Source organism: Halichoerus grypus, chromosome 11 (assembly GCF_964656455.1).
Source record: "Halichoerus grypus chromosome 11, mHalGry1.hap1.1, whole genome shotgun sequence".
In the NCBI taxonomy this organism is placed as follows: Eukaryota; Metazoa; Chordata; class Mammalia; order Carnivora; family Phocidae; genus Halichoerus; species Halichoerus grypus.
Genome location: NC_135722.1, coordinates 49,842,082 through 49,864,964, shown reverse-complemented (window position 1 = coordinate 49,864,964; position 22,883 = coordinate 49,842,082). Strand labels below are relative to the sequence as shown.

General features: G+C 41.4%; 3 protein-coding genes and 1 pseudogene across 3 annotated transcripts; all 4 read right to left on the bottom strand.

Annotated features, from left to right (window-relative positions):
* Window positions 1–683: 683 nt before the first annotated feature.
* LOC118528782 (hemoglobin subunit beta) lies at window positions 684–2,329 on the bottom strand. Its single transcript, XM_036081410.2, has 3 exons — window positions 2,174–2,329; window positions 1,822–2,044; window positions 684–939 (listed from the first exon to the last, which is right to left on the bottom strand). The coding sequence occupies exons 1-3, from the start codon at window positions 2,263–2,265 to the stop codon at window positions 811–813; spliced, it is 444 nt and encodes a 147-aa protein (XP_035937303.1). The 5' UTR covers window positions 2,266–2,329; the 3' UTR covers window positions 684–810.
* A 4,815-nt stretch (window positions 2,330–7,144) lies between these two features.
* Window positions 7,145–8,792, bottom strand: LOC118528784 (hemoglobin subunit beta). Its single transcript, XM_036081412.2, has 3 exons — window positions 8,644–8,792; window positions 8,292–8,514; window positions 7,145–7,400 (listed from the first exon to the last, which is right to left on the bottom strand). Exons 1-3 carry the CDS (start codon window positions 8,733–8,735, stop codon window positions 7,272–7,274), a joined length of 444 nt encoding a protein of 147 aa, XP_035937305.1. The 5' UTR covers window positions 8,736–8,792; the 3' UTR covers window positions 7,145–7,271.
* A 3,878-nt stretch (window positions 8,793–12,670) lies between these two features.
* Window positions 12,671–14,091, bottom strand: LOC118528786 (hemoglobin subunit epsilon-2). Its single transcript, XM_036081413.2, has 3 exons — window positions 13,989–14,091; window positions 13,655–13,877; window positions 12,671–12,799 (listed from the first exon to the last, which is right to left on the bottom strand). Exons 1-3 carry the CDS (start codon window positions 14,078–14,080, stop codon window positions 12,671–12,673), a joined length of 444 nt encoding a protein of 147 aa, XP_035937306.1. The 5' UTR covers window positions 14,081–14,091.
* Window positions 14,092–18,005: 3,914 nt separating this feature from the next.
* Window positions 18,006–19,209, bottom strand: LOC118528797 (hemoglobin subunit gamma-like; annotated as a pseudogene).
* Window positions 19,210–22,883: the final 3,674 nt, after the last annotated feature.

Below are 22,883 nucleotides of genomic sequence, written 5' to 3'. Positions count from 1 at the left end.
TGGTAATCATGTGTGACAGTACAAAATAGGAAGAAATGTTTATACAGCATAGAGTGTGAGTGTGAGGGATAAGAAGAAATGTGAAAAATAGGAAGAGGGGAAGGGTTTGGAAAAATTTTCTTAGGCAATATTGGAAAGTGCATTGAGGCCAGGGTGCAAAGGCATCACAAGTGATAAGCAAGCATGCAGTTTGTCTGAAATGAGAAGGTGGGCGAAGGAATTATTTATGGACATGTTTGGGGCAAGTAAAAGAGGGAGGTTATCCCTTAGGGTAGGCCCACTTGAAGGAGCATGCTATGGTAGGCTACACTGCAGGCAAGGGAAGTAGGGAAAAAGGAAACACAACAGTGTCTTGATCATTCATTATGTCTCTATTTGAGCACCGTATTTTTCACTAATTGTAGGAAATAGGTCAAAGCATTAGCCTGAGGGCTGTGTCTTAGGTTGCACATCTTCCATAGAGCCCCTGTAATGCCAGTATTCTCTATATACTTAAAACCTTCTTGACCGTGCCTATGCTTTGGAGGGAGAAGTGTCATCCACTAGTGATATGTATGGTCCCTTTCCTCTTCTCATTTCCTTGACCTCTTTGAATAAGACACAAGAGCTTCCTATCTGTAGACCCTCGGGGATGTACCATACCCCCAGACAAAAAATTAAAATAAGTGAAATGAATCAGGAAGTTGAGCTGAAGGTTCTTTATTAGGCAGAAACCATACCCTTGATGGTGGACATTATTTCCCCCAGTTCAGAAGATAGAATTTAGGGAAACAGGGTCTTCCAGTGGTCAGCAGGAAACAGGCCAGGATCTCAATGGTATTTGTGAGCCAGGGCATTGGCCACACCAGCCACCACCTTCTGATAGGCAGCCTGCACCTGAGGGGTGAATTCTTTGCCAAAGTGGTGAGCCAGCACACACACCAGCACGTTGCCCAGGAGCTGTGGGGAAGACAGAGAGAGATATGTATACATGATTAAGACAGAAATCAAGCTGGGCTTCTGAGAAACTGAGCCAACAATCATTTATTTTTTTCTGCCCACAGTCCAGCCCAAACTGATCTTCAGGTTATCTCCATCAGCATTAATGAGTAAATATATATGTATGTATACTGCATATTTTTATTATATATATATATATATATACTTAATTAATTAGTATGATGCTGGGCTGTCTTTTAGTAACTATTGCTGCCCTACTTCTACTTCTGGTCTAGCATCCTCAGATATTTCCTTTCCTTTCCTTTCCTTTCCTTTCCTTTCCTTTCCATTGAGTCTTGACTATAAAAATGCAATTTTTCTTTTTTTAATTTGAATTCAGTGAGCCAACATATAATACGTCATTAGTTTTTGATGTAATTTTCAATGATTCACGAGTTGCATATAACACCCTATGCTCATCACATCACATGCCCAATTATTCTATAATTTTGAGATGATTTGTAGTCTCTGGAGTGACAGCTCTTTGAGGAGCCCTTATAATCTCCATATGGAGAGACAGAAAGACTTTTCCAAGTGCAGAAGGAGAAGATGAGAGCTAGTGTGCATAATTTGGGTATCGAGTGGAGGAAAAAGTTGGGGGCGGGAAGAGAGGGGCAAAAGATAAGTAATTAAGTGAAGAGCTTGATGAAAAAAAGAGGTTGTGAGAAAGGAAACAATATGGAATACTGAAAGAAAACATGAAATTATGTAAATTTTGAAAAGCATTCAATGATGGTATAAACTAAAGTAAAAAGGAAGGTGGGGGGAGAACAGGTAGGGAAAAGAATCAGAGTGAAAGACTAGAAAGTGAAAAGAAAAAAACGGAGCATATCCCAGACTCACCTTGAAGTTCTCAGGATCCACGTGCAGCTTGTCACAGTGCAGCTCACTGAGCTTAGCAAAGGTGCCCTTGAGGTTGTCCAGATTCTTCAGGCCATCACTAAAGGAATTCAGCACCTTCTTGCCATGGGCCTTGACCTTGGGGTTGCCCATAATAGCATCAGCAGAGGACAGGTCCCCAAAGGAGTCAAAGAACCTCTGAGTCCAGGGGTAGACAACCAGCAGCCTGAGGGGTGAAAACAGCACAGAGGACAGGGGAGTCAGAGCCTGTCAGAAACCCAGGGGACTGACCCATTTCCCCCTGCCCAGCTTCCGTTCACTCTCCGTAAGCCTGCCTTGCCACCTGAATACCAACCTGCCCAGGGCCTCACCACCAACTTCATCCACGTTCACCTTGCCCCACAGGGCGGTGACGGCAGACTTCTCCTCACCAGTCAGATGCACCATGGTGTCTGTTTGTGGTCGTTAATGAACACAGTTGTGTCAGAAGCAAGTATAAGCAGCTGCTGGCCCTGCTCTTCCTTTTATGCCCAGCCCTGATCTTGCCCTCCCTGGGGCTGTGAGCAGATTGGCCCAGGCATGGGTGTGGTTCTGCAGGGTGAGGCCTGAATGGTGGCTGCCATCCTTCTCCTTGGCAGTTCTGACACCTGCTTGTGAGTCTGACTTCAGACCCTAGTCCTCTCTCTAGGGATCTCTAGGTCCCATCTTAGCAATACAAATTGCTACTAAAATCATTCTCCTTGGCAAGCACAATCTTACAATTTTGAGAATCACAACCTGGTAGTCTCTTAGAGACTGCCTCTTCGATTTTCTTTGTACACAAATGAAGAATCCCAGGTCCAGAAAGTAGAAGACATTCGTCCACTGTGGTTCCACTTAAAAGCATATGGATGGTTCTCCTTCTGTGTCTTCAGAATGGGCAAAATAATTACAAGTACAGCATGGATGGAACCTCTGGCACAATTCTATGTATATCTTCCTTCTCTTGGTTTGGATTAAATCATCCTAGGAAGAAAACAAATATTCATTCATTCATTCATTCATTCATTTTTTTCTTAATTTAGTCATATAACCAAACAAATGATGATTTGAAAATGGAATTACATATGAATCAGGAGTGTCCTGTTAAATAACTACTCTATTAGGTTTTGAGGATCCACAGATCAAAACATAGAGATCTCTTGACATAGTAAGAAATAAAAATAACCGAAAAATCAACTATAAACCAAAGTTGTTGGTAACACTGAGGGAAGCAATGTCTTTAATTAACCCAAGACATAAAAAATGGTTTCTTTCTGGACTGATAGAGAAACTTCTCTGTGACTTGAAATGAGGGGCAGGAAAGTGGAAAGGCATTCTGGCTTTGTCCCAGATTTTTTTTACCCCTAGGCCCCTACAAATGCTGTGTGCATACTCATTTCTTTTATCCAAATTCATCACCCCTAATCCCATTTTCTCTACATATTTTTGTGTGCTTCAATCTCTTTTTACTAGCATGTATCCTTCTATCTCTACAGCTTTTCCAATATCCTTCCCCTCACTTTTCTCTCCCCCATATCATGCGTTCTGACGCCTAACTTCTTAGGTGAAGAAAAACTGAAGTGGGGAGTTCTGCTCCTTACCATTAAAAGATACCATAAAAAAACCAAAAGCAGCGAGCATTTCCAAGCTCAGCATAGGATCTCGGTGTTCCTGGAGGGCCCTGCTGTTTCTTTTTCTGACATCCTGTCATCCGTACCTCCTGCATCTGAGCCCACTCCTGAATTCCCATTTCCTTTAAGCAAGGAAAGGGCCATGCATTTTTTTTACTTACATTGTTTCTCCCACCTTAGAATCTTCTTTTGATCCAGGCACTCCAATGTTTAGAATCACCTTTCTCGGGGCACCTGGGTGGCTCAGTCGGTTAAGCGACTGCCTTCGGCTCAGGTCATGATCTCAGGGTCCTGGGATCAAGCCCCGCATCGGGCTCCCTGCTCGGCGGGAAGCCTGCTTCTTCTTCTCCCACTCCCCCTGCTTGTGTTCCCTCTTTCGCTGTGTCTCTCTGTGTCATATAAATAAATAAAATCTTTAAAAAAAAAAAAAAAAAATCACCTTTCTCTATTCGTTGTCATCATAAGTGACAAATATTTAACAGAAACTTCTCATCCTTTCACCTCTAACACTCAGAAACCCCAACTACAAAAACATTTCTAGGTGAACCAGAAGAAAAGGACTTCTCTATTTCTAGTTGTTTCAAATCAACTCCCTGAATTCCCACTTCCATTGCTCCATTCCCTAAACTACTTTCTCCATCATTGCTAAGTAAGTAAGGATTCCTCTCCCCTTTTACTTGTCCCAAGCCCATCAAGTATTTGTGAACAACCTCTCTCTGATCATTCTCAGACATGTAGGAAAGGTTTGGTTCTTGTCTGGTAACCTGGAGGTTAGGTCAGAATTACGTGCCCAAAGAGATACAATTCCAGCATTTTCTATTTATATTCATTCTTCTCTAAAACCCTTAAGCAAAGATGTTTTTACTATTGGTCTATTCCTGGGGCAAAATACCACATGTTGACTTCCAGGAAAAGGGGACCTTTCAGTGTTTTAAATGTTTAAATAAATACACACACACACACACACACACACACAGACATTGAGCTATAGGCTTTGAGTTTCATCTTACTAAATTTAAAACTTCAATAGCTTTACCATTGTTTTACATTCAGACTGTTCTCAAGACTCTATTTCACACCCCCAATGTCAGAATTCAGGTATAAGTGTGTGAAGGGAGGTTCAAGGGAAGTTTGGACATGTGTTTTGCTGGGACTCTCTGTCATGAGAGATTCACAGGCCTTAGTAAATAACAATATTGAATATGTTTATACTTTCCTGTCAAGAGCCCAATTGTCAAGGCCCCAGCTTTGCCCTCTTGACTGACAGAAATTAGCATCTACTTGGACTTCCCCTACCATTTCCTGTATTCAGAAAGGGTTCTCCTAAGTTCTTTTGTCTCTTCTTCCTTCAGCTTTCTTTGCCATGAATGACTTGGGCTGAGCTTTTGTACTGGCAACTGCTGCAGCCACCTTGTTCCTGGCTTCAGAAGAGGAGTTGCTGTTCTCTCTCCCATCACCATTGCTACTTAGCATGACTGTAGAGGGAGACAGACTTCTCCTTTTCTTACCCATTACCCTTCAGGGACAAGGCTGCAAGTTGTAATAAGACATCAAAAGCTCAGACATATCAGATGAAAATAAGAATAAACTGATAAATGTGATTATGTTCTGAGCCTCAGGCTCATATCCAGATCAACATTCAAAGATTCTAGAAAGCTTCTTGACCCACTGCCATCTTTACCATTTTAAACTTACTTCTACCCTGTAAAGGGTAGCACAGGATGTCTGCTTGACATTGATCCCAGCCCCAGTGAGCACTAAACACACACACGTTCATGCACACACATACACACACACCCTAAGTCCCCAAGAAAGAGACAGAAAGACATTTTTTCCCTTTTTTCCAGCTTGTGAAATTTGCATACTTTGATGTTTTGAACCAGAATGGACCTGGTCTGAGTATAATTAAGAGATGAGGATCAAGAGATTCATGATCATCATCCAGAAATATGTGGTTTCATTTGCTTAAAAAAATGACACTCAACTAGAACACTTTTGTACATACAGTAGTGTTTAGTTTTAGATTCCATTCATCATTTTGACATTTCTCAACATAATCCCTATTTTCCTGGGTCAGGCACAGTTAGTTTTCACTCCTCTCCCAGATGCACAATCTCTTGGTTACCTCAGTTTAGCATCCATTCAAAAATTAAATTAAATTAATAAAATTAAATAAAATGAAAATATCCCAAGAAGAGCAGAACTCAGAGAAATGATGGATATACATTTTTTAAAAGTCATATTTCGGTATGAAAAACAATAAAGCCAATCTAGCTATGAGATTGATAAAGATTGTGCTAATTATTACAGAACAATTAATGTCTCAGTCTATAATCACCACACAAATATTTCCTCCATTGGCCTCAGATCGTCTTTCAGAACTAGATTTTGTCACTATGTGGGCCAGGGTGTTGATTTATGAAAAGCAAAGGGGCAATTTTTCCCAAGTTCAATTTGAAACTGTATACCCAGGAGCAGAGTCTTGGCTTCAGTTTGGGCCCCTTTCCAAATATACAAGGCATTTTGTTCATAAAGCCAGATGTCCAGCAGGCACTGAACAGAAAGCAAATGTCTGATCAGTGTTTCCCTTTCCTCATCCTATCCTGGGGCATTGACACCCAAAGACCTCTCTCCAGTGGTCCCTGGTTCAGACTGTCCTCTAGTTCCAGCAGTTCTATAACAGGGAATAATCATTAATTCATTCAGTCAGTCACCGACCACTTCAATTAATAAATATTCCCTTCTTGCCTATGAATGAAAGTCACAAGGCATGGTAATCATGTGTGACAGTACAAAATAGGAAGAAATGTTTATACAGCATAGAGTGTGAGTGTGAGGGATAAGAAGAAATGTGAAAAATAGGAAGAGGGGAAGGGTTTGGAAAAATTTTCTTAGGCAATATTGGAAAGTGCATTGAGGCCAGGGTGCAAAGGCATCACAAGTGATAAGCAAGCATGCAGTTTGTCTGAAATGAGAAGGTGGGTGAAGGAATTATTTATGGACATGTTTGGGGCAAGTAAAAGAGGGAGGTTATCCCTTAGGGTAGGCCCACTTGAAGGAGCATGCTATGGTAGGCTACACTGCAGGCAAGGGAAGTAGGGAAAAAGGAAACACAACAGTGTCTTGATCATTCATTATGTCTCTATTTGAGCACCGTATTTTTCACTAATTGTAGGAAATAGGTCAAAGTATTAGCCTGAGGGCTGTGTCTGAGGTTGCACATCTTCCATAGAGCCCCTGTAATGCCAGTATTCTCTATATATTTAAAACCTTCTTGACCATGCCTATGCTTTGGAGGGAGAAGTGTCATCCACTAGTGATATGTATGGTCCCTTTCCTCTTCTCATTTCCTTGACCTCTTTGAATAAGACACAAGAGCTTCCTATCTGTAGACCCTCGGGGATGTACCATACCCCCAGACAAAAAATTAAAATAAGTGAAATGAGGGGCGCCTGGGTGGCTCAGTCGTTAAGCGTCTGCCTTCGGCTCAGGTCATGATCCCAGGGTCCTGGGATCGAGCCCCGCATCGGGCTCCCTGCTCCGCGGGAAGCCTGCTTCTCCCTCTCCCACTCCCCCTGCTTGTGTTCCTGCTCTCGCTGTCTCTCTCTCTGTCAAATAAATAAATAAAATCTTTAAAAAAAAAAAAAAAAAAATAAGTGAAATGAATCAGGAAGTTGAGCTGAAGGTTCTTTATTAGGCAGAAACCATACCCTTGATGGTGGACATTATTTCCCCCAGTTCAGAAGATAGAATTTAGGGAAACAGGGTCTTCCAGTGGTCAGCAGGAAACAGGCCAGGATCTCAATGGTATTTGTGAGCCAGGGCATTGGCCACACCAGCCACCACCTTCTGATAGGCAGCCTGCACCTGAGGGGTGAATTCTTTGCCAAAGTGGTGAGCCAGCACACACACCAGCACGTTGCCCAGGAGCTGTGGGGAAGACAGAGAGAGATATGTATACATGATTAAGACAGAAATCAAGCTGGGCTTCTGAGAAACTGAGCCAACAATCATTTATTTTTTTCTGCCCACAGTCCAGCCCAAACTGATCTTCAGGTTATCTCCATCAGCATTAATGAGTAAATATATATGTATGTATACTGCATATTTTTATTATATATATATATATATATATATATATATATATATATACTTAATTAATTAGTATGATGCTGGGCTGTCTTTTAGTAACTATTGCTGCCCTACTTCTACTTCTGGTCTAGCATCCTCAGATATTTCCTTTCCTTTCCTTTCCTTTCCTTTCCATTGAGTCTTGACTATAAAAATGCAATTTTTCTTTTTTTAATTTGAATTCAGTGAGCCAACATATAATACGTCATTAGTTTTTGATGTAATTTTCAATGATTCATGAGTTGCATATAACACCCTATGCTCATCACATCACATGCCCAATTATTCTATAATTTTGAGATGATTTGTAGTCTCTGGAGTGACAACTCTTTGAGGAGCCCTCATAATCTCCATATGGAGAGACAGAAAGACTTTTCCAAGTGCAGAAGGAGAAGATGAGAGCTAGTGTGCATAATTTGGGTATCGAGTGGAGGAAAAAGTGGGGGCGGGAAGAGAGGGGCAAAAGATAAGTAATTAAGTGAAGAGCTTGATGAAAAAAAGAGGTTGTGAGAAAGGAAACAATATGGAATACTGAAAGAAAACATATGAAATTATGTAAATTTTGAAAAGCATTCAATGATGGTATAAACTAAAGTAAAAAGGAAGGTGGGGGGAGAACAGGTAGGGAAAAGAATCAGAGTGAAAGACTAGAAAGTGAAAAGAAAAAAACGGAGCATATCCCAGACTCACCTTGAAGTTCTCAGGATCCACGTGCAGCTTGTCACAGTGCAGCTCACTGAGCTTAGCAAAGGTGCCCTTGAGGTTGTCCAGATTCTTCAGGCCATCACTAAAGGAATTCAGCACCTTCTTGCCATGGGCCTTGACCTTGGGGTTGCCCATAATAGCATCAGCAGAGGACAGGTCCCCAAAGGAGTCAAAGAACCTCTGAGTCCAGGGGTAGACAACCAGCAGCCTGAGGGGTGAAAACAGCACAGAGGACAGGGGAGTCGGAACCTGTCAGAAACCCAGGGGACTGACCCATTTCCACCTGCCCAGCTTCCGTTCACTCTCCGTAAGCCTGCCTTGCCACCTGGATACCAACCTGCCCAGGGCCTCACCACCAACTTCATCCACGTTCACCTTGCCCCACAGGGCGGTGACGGCAGACTTCTCCTCACCAGTCAGATGCACCATGGTGTCTGTTTGTGGTCGCTAGTGAACACGGTTGTGTCAGAAGCAAGTATAAGCAGCTGCTGGCCCTGCTCTTCCTTTTATGCCCAGCCCTGATCTTATCCTCCCTGGGGCTGTGAGCAGATTGGCCCCAGGACACAGCAGAAGCTTATTGGTTTGTGAGAATGTAGGTTGCATCCCCATTCCCCAGTTCCCTTCAGTTGCCCTGAGGGTGGCTTTCTAGGTGTTGTGTGTCTTGACTCAGAATCCGTGCTTTCTCCCTCCTCACTTCATCCCCTTCAGTAGTGGCTTCCATAAAGATACTACCACTCTCATTCATGTGCAAATGCTGTAGTCTGATATTGTGGAATGTTTCTCAGAGTTTAACTCATCTAGTTCTTTCACTTCATAGATAAGAAAACTAAGGCCTAGAGAACAGAAATGTTATCAAGTTGACTCTATGTGGTACTTCTCTTTGTCTCTAGAGATATTTGTAAGTGGTTGGAATGAATAAATGCTGTACCATACTTTTAACTTGCTTTCCTTCTCCTTCTTTGGATAAATACTTCTAGTAACAAAACTCTTTCTTTCCATTCTTTCACTAAAATAAGTGTCCATCTGAAGAATGAAAGTAATGAATATTGTTTCTCTACCAGCTACTAACATAGATCTGGGAGCATGGATTTAATGGAAACAATGAGAGATAAAGAAAAAAATATCAGAAACCTATAACATGATTTGAAACTATGATATGACTAAAGAAAGAATGCAGAGGATTTGCAATGAAGATTTACCTTATTCAACCAGGCTGACAGGGTTTCTGGGAAAATGCAGGTGCAGAAATTTCCAGTTGTGTCCTCAGGAAAAAAGTAGAGTTAGATCTAGAAATGAAGATTCAAAGGGAATTTTAGTCTTTTCTGAATTCAAAATAATATTACATTGACCTACAGATACATACCCTCTAGCACAGCTAGATGGAAGGAGGGAAGGAGGGAGGGAGGGAGGGAGGGTAAGAGAGATCAACCAACAGAAAGGAAGAGAATGGACTGAGATGGAAGTCAGAAGGCAAAGAATATAAAGAAGAGGAGGAGAGAGATAAGCAATTTCAAAATTTAGCAAGGATGTAGATCAACAAAACTCTCAGGCTCTGCTGGTGACAGTGTAAAATGGTATAACTGCTTTAGGAAATATTTGGTAGTAGCTACTACAGCAGAATATATGCAAAACCTATGAGCTGGCAATTATTCTTCCAGAAATGCAGAAATGCATGCTTATGTGAGTCCAAAGACTGTAACATCAGTATGCATGATGATCCCAAACTGCTAGCCACTTAAATGTTCCTCATTCAGTGGAATAGATAAATCATGATATAGAGAAAGAATAAAATATTACACAATAATGAAAAGAATTAACTACTGCTTCACTTGCAGAAATACAGATGAATTGTACAACATAACGTCAATTAAAAGTAACCAGAGGTGTTCCTGGATGGCTCATTCAGTTAAGTGTCCAACTCCTGGTTTCGGCTCAGCTCATGATGGTTGTGAGATCTAGCCCCATGGTGGGCTCTGTGCTGAGCATGGAACCTCCTTGGGATTCTCTCTCTCCCTCCCCCCACCCCCTCTCCTGCAGCTGGCGACCTGCATGCACAGGCACTCTCTCTCACTCTCTCTAAAAAAAATAAATAAATAAAGTAACCAGAGACAATGATTCAATGTATATGATTTATATGCAAAAAATAGGACAATATCACAAGGGGAAGTGTTATATGATAGGAAGGTACAGGGGAGCCATGGATGATCTCAAAACTATGTTACAGATTATCTGTCTTTAACCTGAAAGCCAAGAAAAACTATTGAAAACTTCAAGGATGTGGGTGACATGATTTGATTTGTATTTTTAAAAAAATTATCTGGCTTCCAAATATAAATGGGTTTAAGGGGTAAAATAAATGAAAGACAAATAGGATGATATTATAGTTGGGGTGTGGTGGTAAAAATGCCGTCTCTATTTTCAGGCTCAAGCAATGGATGATGCATTAGTCCCTAGATGGGGAACAGATTAGCAGGAATAGATTAGGAAACAGTTGGAGGGTTTTTTGGTTTTTTTGGACATATTGTATTTGATGCACTCGTGAGCAATCAGATATGGACCATCAAACAAATAGTTAGATATATGGGTCTGGAGCTCATAAAGAATACAGTCAGGTCAAGAAAACACAATGGAACAGGGCACAGAGGAACAGATCAGAGTGTATTGTATAAACTGCTACCACTACTTTCTCAATAATGACAGCCAAAGCACTTTACAGAGATCTCCTTAAAACCTTGGAACCTACTTGCGAGGTTGGAATGTTTATTCCATTTTACAAACAAGGAAATTCATGCTGGAAAATGTTAACCAAACTTTTCAAGGTGATAGGGCTGGATTTGATCTTTTACTGCTAATCCCAAAGCCCTGGCTTTTCACTTCTATGCCAGGGACTTGGGTACAGAATTTGAAGTAATGGCTACCAAAGTGGACGTGCTCAATTGCCAGCTCCAAACAAGAGACTTCTAGGCATTTTCTGTCCTGAGAATAGACTTTCCTCTTTTCATTCACCAGACAGGAAACCCGGCTGTCATCGGTGACTTCACCACTCTCTACTGCACTTCGTTCCAAGTCCTGTGGGATCTTGGCCACAATGGCCCCTTACTTGAGTTGTTCTTAGTTTCATCGCTTCTGTGAAGTTCAGTCCTTTGCCTTCATTATAATCACAGCACATTCCTGTGGCTAGATCCAAGTTAGACCCTGCCTTGTCAGTTCTATACCCACACATGGATCCATTTCCCTAAAATTCCCTATTCACCATGTTACTTTTGTGTGCAAGAAATTTCACTGGTACTTTGCTTATAATAATAGCTTCTTTTCCGGGCAGTAGTGTCCCTAATTCTATATCACTGCACTGCCTTTTTTTTTTTTTTTTTTTTTTTTAGGTTTTATTTATTTATCTGTCAGAGAGAGAAAGAGAGCACAAGCAGGGGAAGGGGCAGGCAGAGGGAGAAGGAGGCTCCCCACTGAGCAAGGAGCTGATGCAGGACTGTATCTCAGGACCCTGTGATCCTGACCTGAGCCAAAGGCAGATGCTTAACTGACTGAGCCACCCAGGCGTCCCCACTGCACTGTTTTTAAGGGGCCAATTTCTCCTCTGTCACTTAGACCTGGCATGCTAATTCCTAAATTTGTCATTTTCCCACATAAATGGCCTTTTATCTCCACCAAAGGCTTAATGAAATCGGAAATATGTTACAGGTCACAGAGCTTACAGATAAGGTACAGATTCAAACCAAGGCAGTTAGTTCTTATGCTTTAGGGATAGTTCCTCCATTAATACCAATGAAAACACTAGGGAAAGTTTAAAGCATGGTCTTTGCCTAGGTCTCTTAGAAGTTCCATCTCTACTATATTACAGCTGATAAAAACATGTTTTTTATATTATTTAATATAAGTGAAATACAGCATCAAAAAGCTCTGAGATTATAAAAATAGCAGCCTAGACAGGTCCCCTCCTTGGAGTTCTAACGTGCCCCTACTCACTCTATCAATCTTCTTGCATTTCCCAAGAGTACCTCCATCTGCTCCCTTGTTCTGAAGACACTATTCAGTTCCAGAGTCTATTTTCCCTTCCTAGAAGTAACTGCCCCTTGAAGCCTCTCTTATCTTGCAGAATCTTATGAGTCTCTTCTCTATCCTCCCCAAATAACCCCTTTCCCTAAAGAAGTGCTTTCTTTTAGCTGAATCAACATAAAAGATAAAGACAGAGAGAGAAGACAAGGATATTCATTACAGAGCACAATTTTTATTTTATTTTTATCATATAGCAGTTGGGTCTGGAGGCAGGGCACTGTGTCCGTCTTCAGGAGATGGACTCTTGGAACTCGGGTCCCTCTGGTAAACACCGACAGAGTTGGACCAGCACCTCAGTGGTACTTGTGGGCCAGAGCATTCGCCACGGAAGCTGTCAGCTTCTGCCAAGCAGCCTGCATGTGGGGGGTAAACTCCTTGCTGAAGTGGGTTGCCAAGACAATCGATATCATGTTGCCTAGAAGCTGGGGAAAGAGTAGGATAAAAAGAAAACAGTGTCTAGTGAACAGAAAGTTTCAAGCTGGACACATCAATTTTCTTCCTGATAAGAGATTGAGCAACTTTCAGGGCCATGCTCCTACAAAAGTGTGCCATAATATGCTGGACATTGGCATCAATATGACTCCCAGCCCTGTACCTCCCATTGTGTTCTATCCTTCTCTCATTTGCCCTGTCAACTTCTGAGCCCAAACATTGCCATGGATGGCTTCTCTTTTCTAGAGACTCAGTCTTTTTTAAAAGTAGGATTATAGGACTGTAAGGGGCCTTAATATATATAGTTTAAGTCCCCAGATAATACATTCATTCAAATTGTCTGTACACTCACATGACAAAGAATCTTGAGCCATGTATACAAGAGCATTTCATCATTGCTAAGGGGATGGGGGGTCAGATTGTCCATTGAAAAGATCGCTCTTATATTATCTTGCTTAGTCCTGGTTCTAAACTCAAGAATCATGCAGAAATGTATTCATCATTTTTAGAGAAAATTTCAGTTACCAAAAGTAAGATGTTCTTGCTATAATTGTATTCTCCCAGCCAAAAACATTTAACTCAGTTTTGGCCAGTGTTCTTCACACATGTATTTTTTCAGAAATGTAAGATGGCTAGTGGCCTCCTCTGGTCATAGTAATTACCCTACTCGGTCTTATCTATGACCTTTGGAACAACCTAACTACCAAAAGCAAGCCCTTCCTTGAAATATAATGTCCCAAAAAATGCTTTTATGGGATCAGACTTAACTACCTGTGTTTTCTAACATATCCACCACTGCAAATATCTAGGATGAAAGACAAAGCACAGGCATGCCCAGAACTCACCTTGAAGTTCTCAGGATCCACGTGCAGCTTGTCACAGTGCAGCTCACTAAGCTCAGCAAAGGTGTCCTTGAGGTCATCCATATGTTTAACAGCATTTCCAAAGGAGGTCAGCACCTTCTTGCCATGGGCCTTGACCTTGGGGTTGCCCATTATTGCAGACTCAGAGGACAAGTTGCCAAAACTGTCAAAGAACCTCTGGGTCCATGGATAAACAACCAGGAGCCTATGGGATGATCACAGTCACAGATGAGATGGGAAATCAAAGTAGGTAAGAAAACTGACCAATACCCCTTCAGGAATACTTTCTGCCTTTCTGCCCCCCTCCAGGGCCTACCTTCCCAGGACCTCGCCTCCAACCAACTCCACGTTCACCCTGGCCCACAGGCTAACAACAGCAACCTTCTCCTCAGCAGTAAAATGCACCATGGTGTCTGGGAGCTTACTGGTGACCAGTAATGTGCCAGAAGCGAGTCTGTGTTGCTACTTCTCTATGTGGCCTTTTATTCCTCATTTCTAGTTTCCAGGCCCTCGCTTCTCCCAATGAAATGAGACCATTGGTCAAGGGTAGGTTGTCACCACCATGGGTGGGGTTTGGATAAGGGAGGGTCAGCAGGATGGACATCTGGGTCTCTGATAGCATTCAGTGGCTCTATCGGGGGTTCTGCTGTCCTTTCCCCACCGTCTACTAGGCATTTCCTATCTCAAGCTCCCCACCCCATTATCCTTGAGGTGACCCTGTAGGCTGACCATGAGGCATGACTAGAATTAAGAGGGGTAAGAATTAGAAATCTGTTGGGCAATGTGTCAGGTGTTTACAAGATATCATTCAGTTGTTCACCTTGGGTATAAAAGAAACCACAGCTTTTCTTGGTCACCATTTTTTCTAAAACTTAGACAGGGCTTATACTTTTATAGTTCTTGTAAGAAGAAAAGACTCCAATCTAGCATCAGTTCAGAAACAGGACAGGTAAAAACTAGATAATTAAGAGAACTAGTATTACATGATTGTGGTTGAGTTCTATTAAAATATATGTACTTGTCTGAGTACATTTTTTCACTCTGACTACATAGCAGTGTCTCTGGCCAATACCATGTATCCACTCATTTGTGTCAGAAAATGCACAATTGAGTACTGGGAAAAATTACATGTTCAGTGGAGAGAATATGAGACTCTGTGGCAATAATGATTGATTAAGGCAGTTGTCTTTGGCATTTGCTGGATCCACACTCCCTTGTTGTGCTTAACTATTCCTCATATCTAATGAAGCAGAGACAATCTTCACTGACAGTATTCCACACACTACTGTCCCTGTCACCTAAGGTACTTTGGTCTCATGCATCTCAAACAAGCATTCATTGTTCTAAACAAGGCACACTTCCGGGGAGAGAGGGAATGATTTATTTTATTTTATTTTTTTCTCTCAGAGTTTATTTCTCCCACATTTTGAGCTCCAGGAAGCTGGTTTGTTTGTTTCTCCCTGAGACCAATCTCACTAAAAAAAAAAAAGAAAGAAATAATCTCCATGTGTATTTACAAAGGTACTCTAAAATTTAAAGAATTCAACTCAATATATTAGTGTTGAATTTCTGCTATTAGAAAAGAAATCATTTGAGATAGTGAAAGCTTTTATCAATTCACCTTGGAAAAAACTTATATTTAAAATGTGGATTGTTCTGCCATTACTATGCTTGGCAGTTTACTGTGGTGCCTTCTGAGATGCAGAGTTTTTCTTATTACCTCCACCTGTGTCATTCATAAAGAGTTAATTGAATTGCAGCATTTGAGAAATGTCTTTGAAAAATATCTTTTAAAAGTAGCAAAATGATCAAAAGAATAAAATGTAGAAAAACAAAACAAAATAAAATGAGGATAAGAATTGCTAAGGTGCCAGGAGCTAGTTTACCATGACAGACTTGATGATCAGTGAGCTCTCAGTCCCAAGCTGTGATGAGGTAAATACTTTGGTACGGAGATAAAAAAAAAAAAAAAAAAAAAAGTGTGAATCAATCCCAAAAAGGCTTTTTCAAGAGAAAAAGTCAATGAAATGAAGGAAAAGCGAGGAAATTCTGACCACAGTCAGGAATCCCAGCCCCCCTCAGCCGTGGGCGTGGTCTGAGGGAACGGCTCAGCGTCCACACTCTCTGATGGCCCTGGTGCTTGTCTCCCAGGGGCATACACACTGCAACCCCTCAGACTCAGCAGCATTTGCAACTCTGAATGTTGGCAAACAGCCTCCCATCTTCTCAGCAAACCAGATCGTGATTCTGGCAATTACCTCTAATTCCTGCTTTTCTCTCATCTTACCTAGACAATTACTTTCCAAGACTTTTTGATTTCTCTCCTTCATGGCTGTTCCACACTTTCACTTGACTTCCATGCTCACTGTTCCCACTGTTGTCTGGAAGCTTATCACATCAATGTTAGCTCATCGTCATAGTCATCTAACAGTTTTACAGTCATTCATCACATATTTAAAATATCGGGGCACCTGGGTGGCTCAGTCAATTGAACGTCTGCCTTCAGCTCAGGTCACGATCTCAGGGTCCTGGGATGGAGTCCCGTGTCGGGCTCCCTGCTCAGCAGGGAGTGTGCTTCTCCCTCTTCCACTGCCCCTCCTCCCGGGCTCATGCTCTCTCTCTCTCTCTCCCCCTCTCAAATAAACAAATAAAATCTAAAAATAAAAAAGTAAAAAAAATAAAAAGCAAATATCTACTGAAGCCAATCATGCCATCCATCTTTCTAAAAACTGGGAATCTTGGAAAAACAAAACAGTGTATATAGTGTCATCAAGCTCACATTCTAGGGGGCAGAGGAAACTGACACTAATAATTAAATCAATGAAGAAGAGAATTTCAGATGGGTGTTATATGACAAGAAAAAAAATGTATCTGATGACATAGTAGCAAGCGACTAGAGAAAAATAATATAAGGATAGAGGTCCTAAAGGAAGTTTACATTTGAAGAGGGACTTTAATGACAAGATGGAGCCAGGCATAAGTTGTTTGGCAAAACAAGTTCCCAGAAGCAGGCAAGGACAGGTGCAAAACTTAGAGGCTGGAGAGAAAAGGAAAAAGAAAGAAAGAAAAAAACAAACTTGACATTTCCTTTAGAGAAAGGCGTTATAAGGTCTGCGAGAGAGATGTTAAGAGTGGGAGGGAGCAGAGTTGGAGAGATTGGCCAGGGCACATGAAGGTAGAGTGGGTATTTTACCCTAAGGCATGGGAAACCAGTAGAGATTTGTAAAAGTGGCATCAGTATGATTGCTAATCTACTCAGCACCCACAGCAGGGCTAATCTTCTAACTGTCCTGTTCATTACATTACAGCCTTGCTTATAACCCCGAATTAACTTCCAGCCCAACAAAAATTCCTGTGATCTATCCTCCCCAACTGCTCTATGCAATTTCTTTCCTTTTCCTTTTGATTTAGCAGAGCTCATGTGCTGCACTGAGCTGCCTTCTCAGCCTCTTCCCCACCTAAATCCCCTCCTCTCTGAGCACTTCACAGGGCTGTCCCTTCTCTGAAACATTGCAGCAAATCTGCCCCAGGGACATGGTCTCTCCTGATGGCATGTAAGCAATGTACCATTCCTCAGTAGCTCTGACCACTTAAACCACAAAGTTCTTCCATAAAAGCCCAAGGCCAGTTCTTTGGAGTTGATTTCAAAGAGTCATCCGCTGTTCAGACTTCCAACCCCTCCCATCCCTAATCTATCCTCACAAGGGCTTGTGACAAACCAGCTGCTTTTAGAAAACACTTCTTTCTTATCAGGAGAATGGAATTATAGTCCTTGCCTGGACCTTGACCTTTTAAGATCTGGATTAATTTTCCTCCGAAGAATCCCCACATTGAAACTCGACGGCCATCCAGATCCTTGGTCTTCACTGGAGTCTTCACTCAGGCCCATATAATTGTCTGGTTCAGAGTAGTTCTTGTCCCATGACACCAATCCTCTTTCATCAGAGCCCCTCTGCATGTCTTCAGCTTTAACCTGAAAGCCCCCAAGTGTATGTTCTCCCCAGGTGTATGTCTCAGGCATACATTCCTTTCATTGCCCTGTTTTTTTTTTTATTATTATTTTCTTGCCAAAATCTTTACTTCATACAAAAATTGAATGGGGAAATTGTGCACGCACACACATACACACACACACATACACACACTCACACAGTTCAACATATAATTCCTGGGGTTCTCACAAGTTTAACAGCAATCGGAAAAGTAGAACTGAAGACAATTACTGAAGAATTCTTTAGCAGAGCACTATTATTACCATTATTATTATTACTATTGTTATTAATACTACCACTGCCATTGCTATTGTCTGAAAATAAAGCTGTTCCTGGTGACTCTACACTACTGGATCTCTGTGGACCAGGGCGTTAGCCACTCTAGTCACCATCTTCTGACAGGCAGCCTGCACCTGGAGGGTGAATTCCTCGCCAAAATGGTCTGGCAAAACAGTCACAAGCATGTTTCCCAGGAGCTGTGGAGGCAGCAAGAGGTAATAAATGCATACAATGAACAGAGTCCCAGGTGGGCCTCCAGGTACCTGGCCACCCAACTCCCATTCAGAACCACGCCGATGTCAATTTCCCTCATGTCTGGCATCTTGCTCGGTCACTAAATACAAGTGTGTTCTCCCTGCAAGACTAATACGTGACCATGATTTCACTTTTTCTTTCTTCTCACCACCACCAACCTCATATTCTGTGGGCTGAAAAACAAAAATTCACAGCTTTCTTTCCATACGCACTCCAAGCCCCATGTTCTTGCCATTTCCCTCCCTCAGGGACACTCTATCCCATTTCAGGATTTGTAGGATGTAAGGTTGAAATGGGTCTCTGGGAGCAATTTTGTACAAATATCCAGCCAATATATGAATAACCTTAACAATATATTCGTGAACCCTAGGTTTCTTCTTTATATGGAGCCAACATAAGCCTGCATAGTTATTTCTCCTTGGCCTTGTTTTTTTCTGCCTCCAGGAGGGAAAAATGAAACATAAAAAGTAAAGTTCAAGTTCTTTCCAGACCATTGCATTTACCCATAGTCACTTTTCCTCACCTCTGTATAAGTCTCTTCTCAAAGCCAATAAGAGTTCAAAGAAGTCCCTCCAGATTTTGAGAAGCACTCCTTAGGCCCTTTGGTTTTAGTTCTGTCCCCTCAAGGCCAATGTTTCCAATATGCCCCTTCCCACAGCCATCCTTGGCTGCAGTCAGATCGGTGCTCAGTTGTCTGAGCTGTCGCAAGGTTCAAAGCAAGAGGATGTGAGCATCTCCTGGATTCACCCTGAAGGTCTCAGGATCTACTGTAGCATATCACAGTGTAGCTCACTCAACTGGACAAAAGTGGCCTTGAGATCATCCAAGTTCCTTGTAGCTTCTCTGAAGGAAGTCAATATCTTCTTACCACGAAATTTCACTTGGAGTTTCTCATGATGGCAGAGGCAGAGGAAATGTTCCTGAGAACGTATCTGCCCCAACTCTTCCACCTGCACCTTGCCCCATGGGCTTGTGGATGATATCCTTCTCCTCAGCTGTAAAGTGAACCATGGTGTCTGGTCTGGGAGCTTACTGGTAATCACAGATGTGTCAAAAGTAGCTATTTCCTGCTGCTAGAATGTGTGGCCTTTTATTCACCATGCATGAGTTACTGTCCTGTTGTTTCCCCCAATTCCATGAGGCTATTGATTAAGCCTAGACTCTGAATACAGCTGTGGTATTTAGACACAGAAGAGTTTTGTGGTAACTTACATCTGTGATAGCGTCTTGGAGTCCCCCCACCCCACTGAATATGTGCTGTTCCCTGTTCAACTCAGTTATGCAAAATTTCTCTATTCACTTTTTCTTTTAGCTATTCTTTCTCCATCCCATGATAGAAAATTTCGGTGCTCTTTGCCAGTCTTCCCTGAAATTCTTGTCACTCTCCCAGACATGTCCTTCGATTAAAGCTAACAAAAATTAAAAAATTTAAAGCTAATTACAAATTCAGAGATTTTAGAGTTCTTTGGTTACCAGTACAGGAGTCGTGATGGTTTCAGTGTAAGTCTCCTTCAGTTAGCAGTGACTGCCACAGGCATAGTGATCTACTGACCTTGACTAGATCTCTTGTGGGCCAAATCTGGGCCATGATCCCTATTGCTCATATAGTCAGGGAGAAATGGTTCCCATAAAGCATCAGTTTGATTGCAAGAATAACGTTAGGTAATAAAATATAGGACTAGACATCTTATTATCTATGTGCCCATTTAAAGTAAAGCATGTCTGCTTCTCTGGGAAAAATGGTTTACCTCTGTGTTTGTGTCTACAACTGACTATGTATATTTCCCACAGCACAAGGGTGTGTTCTAGCTAGGGGCCCAGGGTTTTGGTTTGGTGTAGCTCTTCCATCTCGATGAAAACAATGGTAGAAGGTTAACTGGCAGGTTGTGCTGATTTTAAAGAGCCAATTCTGATAAATGCTGGGTCCACTTTTCAGCTGGTCTTAGTCTGAGAATTTACATCAGGAAGCACTTATTTTGCTTTCTCTCCTGTGTGGTAAAGGCGCCTGGGTGGCTCAGGTGCTTAAGCATCTACCTTCGGCTCAGGTCATGATCTCGGGGTCCTGGGATTGAGCCCCGCCTCAGGCTCCCTGCTCAGTGGGGAGTCTGCTTCTCCTTCTCCCTCTACTTCTCCTCTTGCTTGTGCTCTCTTGCTCTCTCTCTCTGTCAAATGAATTAATAAACTAAACTAAACTAAAATAAAATAAAATAATAAAATAAAATAAATAAAATAAAACTCTGAAGGGGCAGAGATTCTTTTTTCTCTAATAGTCCCCGTAGTCATAGCTGCGACATCATTGAACTTTAGATAATTTATTTTATTTTTAATTAGCTACAGTTTTTGACAGGACACACTTCCAATGTGAGAGAGTCAGGGTTCATACTAATTGTTTTTTCTCTGAAAGTGATGCATGATCTCAGATGCTATCTGATCAGGAATCTTGAAGCTTCGTAAGTCTGGCTTGATTATTTGCCCTTAAGACTAGAGATCTGCTGATCGAATAAAAATAGAGATTAAGAAGTTACCTGTGAATTTGATTCGAGGGAATCTCTATCTTCAAATTATTTTTCTCCTAACATAACAGATTGTCCGAAATTGTATTATTATAAAATTGTAAAAATCTTTTCAGTCCTGATGATCTCATGGGAAGCTTATGTCTATTCATTGATGGAGACTCAGGAAAAGTTTAAAGGCCAGGAGAATGAAATTTATAACAACTCAATAGCTATTTTAGAGCTGTAAGCAAAAATTTGTGAATTCTCACCCCCTAATGATGAGATGGGAACATTTTTTGTTGGAATAAATGTATAGGGCAAAGAGTCTAAGGGAAACTCAGATTAGAGTCTCTTCAAGCGTGGAGCTTTGTGGGTTGAGTGTGAACAGATATTTAACCACATCTGATGTATTCAGTGCAGAGCCTCTCTTAGAAGTATGGCTCAAAGGCTGGTGTCGAAGCCTCTGAAAGCCTTAACAAGTGAATGTGATTCTTAATTCTTCTCCTTCAGGCTGATGCACTTCTGTGATCCCTCATATCTGTGAACAACCTCCCCATGCTCCCAGAAACACAGACCGTGAGTCCAACTGTCATCTGTAACCACTGCTTCTCTCTGCTTTCAGAGCAACCTCTTTCCAAGGCTTGCTGACTCCTCCTTGTCCACAGCTGTTGCACCCTTCCATCCTTCCCATTTCTTTCTTTTTGTTGTTGTTTTTTTTAATTTTGTTTTATTTTATTATGTTATGTTAGTCACCATACATCATTAGTTGCTGCAAGATTTTATTTTTTTTAAGTAATCTCTACACCCTACATGAGACTCTAACTCACAACCCTGAGATCAAGAGGCGCATGCTCCACTGATTGAGCCACCCAGGTGCCCCCTGTGTCACTCCTTTTGACATTGCCTAAATTCTCACCTATGAAGCTGGTTCTTCACAAAAGCCCCCTAAGGTGTTTTCAAATATCCTTTTGAGAAATACATTGAACTTCTATGCACCATTGATTGTTCTATGTACTGGTGATTTCAGATAAACAATTCAGAGAGGAAAACTGCTTTCTTGGAACTATATTCTATAAAGGGGGAGATACAGAATGAGTAAATCATTTCATATGTTATTATTTGCTTTGAAGAAAATTCATATCTTGATGTGAGTGGGATACAATTACGTTAGCAATGATCTCTTTGGGGGGTCAATATTTGAGCTGAGGCCATAATGACATGAAGATGTTGCCATGGAAAGATAGTAAGAAAGAAAAGTTCTGGAAGTTGGAATAACAAATTTAAAGCTCCAAGGCAGACAAACACACACACTTATACACATATACAACCTACACATATACATAGTTGGTATGTAGACAGACAAACACTGGGTCAGTGGGGTTGATATGGAAATAGTAAAGAAGAGAGTGGTCAGAGAGGATCTTAGAAGTAGTACCTGCTTAAATCTCTTCAAGATTATCTTCATTATCTTGAGTGAGAAGCCATTAAAGAATTTTAATCATGACAATGATACTATTTCTAATGCATTTGTACTCTTGTCTAGATTAATATTGCAAAAATATCTTGTTCATTACCAAACTATCTTGCTCAAGTGGCTTTTATAGACTATTGAGAAATATTAGATCCTCTTTAAATATTAAATACTCTGATCCTGAAGGCGTGTGTGTGTGTGTGTGTGTGTGTACATGTTCATAGATAATCTATGAGGACAGCACAGGAGAAGGGCTGAGGGAAGAGATTGCTCAGGTAAGAAATGAGTAACAACACAGAAAAAGAAAAAAATCCTGATACTTTAATTTAGAAAATAGAGTGATGTCTTAAATAGGCAGAGAATAGGGCAAATATGGGATTCAAAAGTGTTGGATAGGGGCACCTGGGTGGCTCAGTTGGTTAAGCGTCTGCCTTCAGCTCAGGTCATGATCCCAGGGTCCTGGGATTGAGTCCCACATCGGGCTCCCTGCTCAGCGGGGAGCCTGCTTCTCTCTCTCCCTTTGCCTGCTGCTTCACCTGCTTATGTGTGCTCTCTCTCTTTCTCTGTCAAATAAATAAATAAAATTAAAAACAAAAACAAAAGTGTTGGATACTATAACTGTTTACAGAAGGTGTTCAATTAATGTGTTTTCAGTGTGTGAGTGACTGCATGCTAATGGTGTATGAGTGACTCCTGTTTATTCTGCTTAGTGTGTTGTA

Excerpts from the sequence above, each read along its gene's own strand:
- LOC118528782 (XM_036081410.2), bottom strand. The coding sequence starts at position 2,265 with ATGGTGCATCTGACTGGTGAGGAGAAGTCTGCCGTCACCGCCCTGTGG. Across the intron at positions 2,045-2,173 it reads GGTGGTGAGGCCCTGGGCAG|GCTGCTGGTTGTCTACCCCT; the intron begins GTTGGTATTCAG and ends TTCACCCCTCAG. Across the intron at positions 940-1,821 it reads TGGATCCTGAGAACTTCAAG|CTCCTGGGCAACGTGCTGGT; the intron begins GTGAGTCTGGGA and ends TCTTCCCCACAG.
- LOC118528784 (XM_036081412.2), bottom strand. The coding sequence starts at position 8,735 with ATGGTGCATCTGACTGGTGAGGAGAAGTCTGCCGTCACCGCCCTGTGG. Across the intron at positions 8,515-8,643 it reads GGTGGTGAGGCCCTGGGCAG|GCTGCTGGTTGTCTACCCCT; the intron begins GTTGGTATCCAG and ends TTCACCCCTCAG. Across the intron at positions 7,401-8,291 it reads TGGATCCTGAGAACTTCAAG|CTCCTGGGCAACGTGCTGGT; the intron begins GTGAGTCTGGGA and ends TCTTCCCCACAG.
- LOC118528786 (XM_036081413.2), bottom strand. The coding sequence starts at position 14,080 with ATGGTGCATTTTACTGCTGAGGAGAAGGTTGCTGTTGTTAGCCTGTGG. Across the intron at positions 13,878-13,988 it reads GGAGGCGAGGTCCTGGGAAG|GCTCCTGGTTGTTTATCCAT; the intron begins GTAGGCCCTGGA and ends ATCATCCCATAG. Across the intron at positions 12,800-13,654 it reads TGGATCCTGAGAACTTCAAG|CTTCTAGGCAACATGATATC; the intron begins GTGAGTTCTGGG and ends CTCTTTCCCCAG.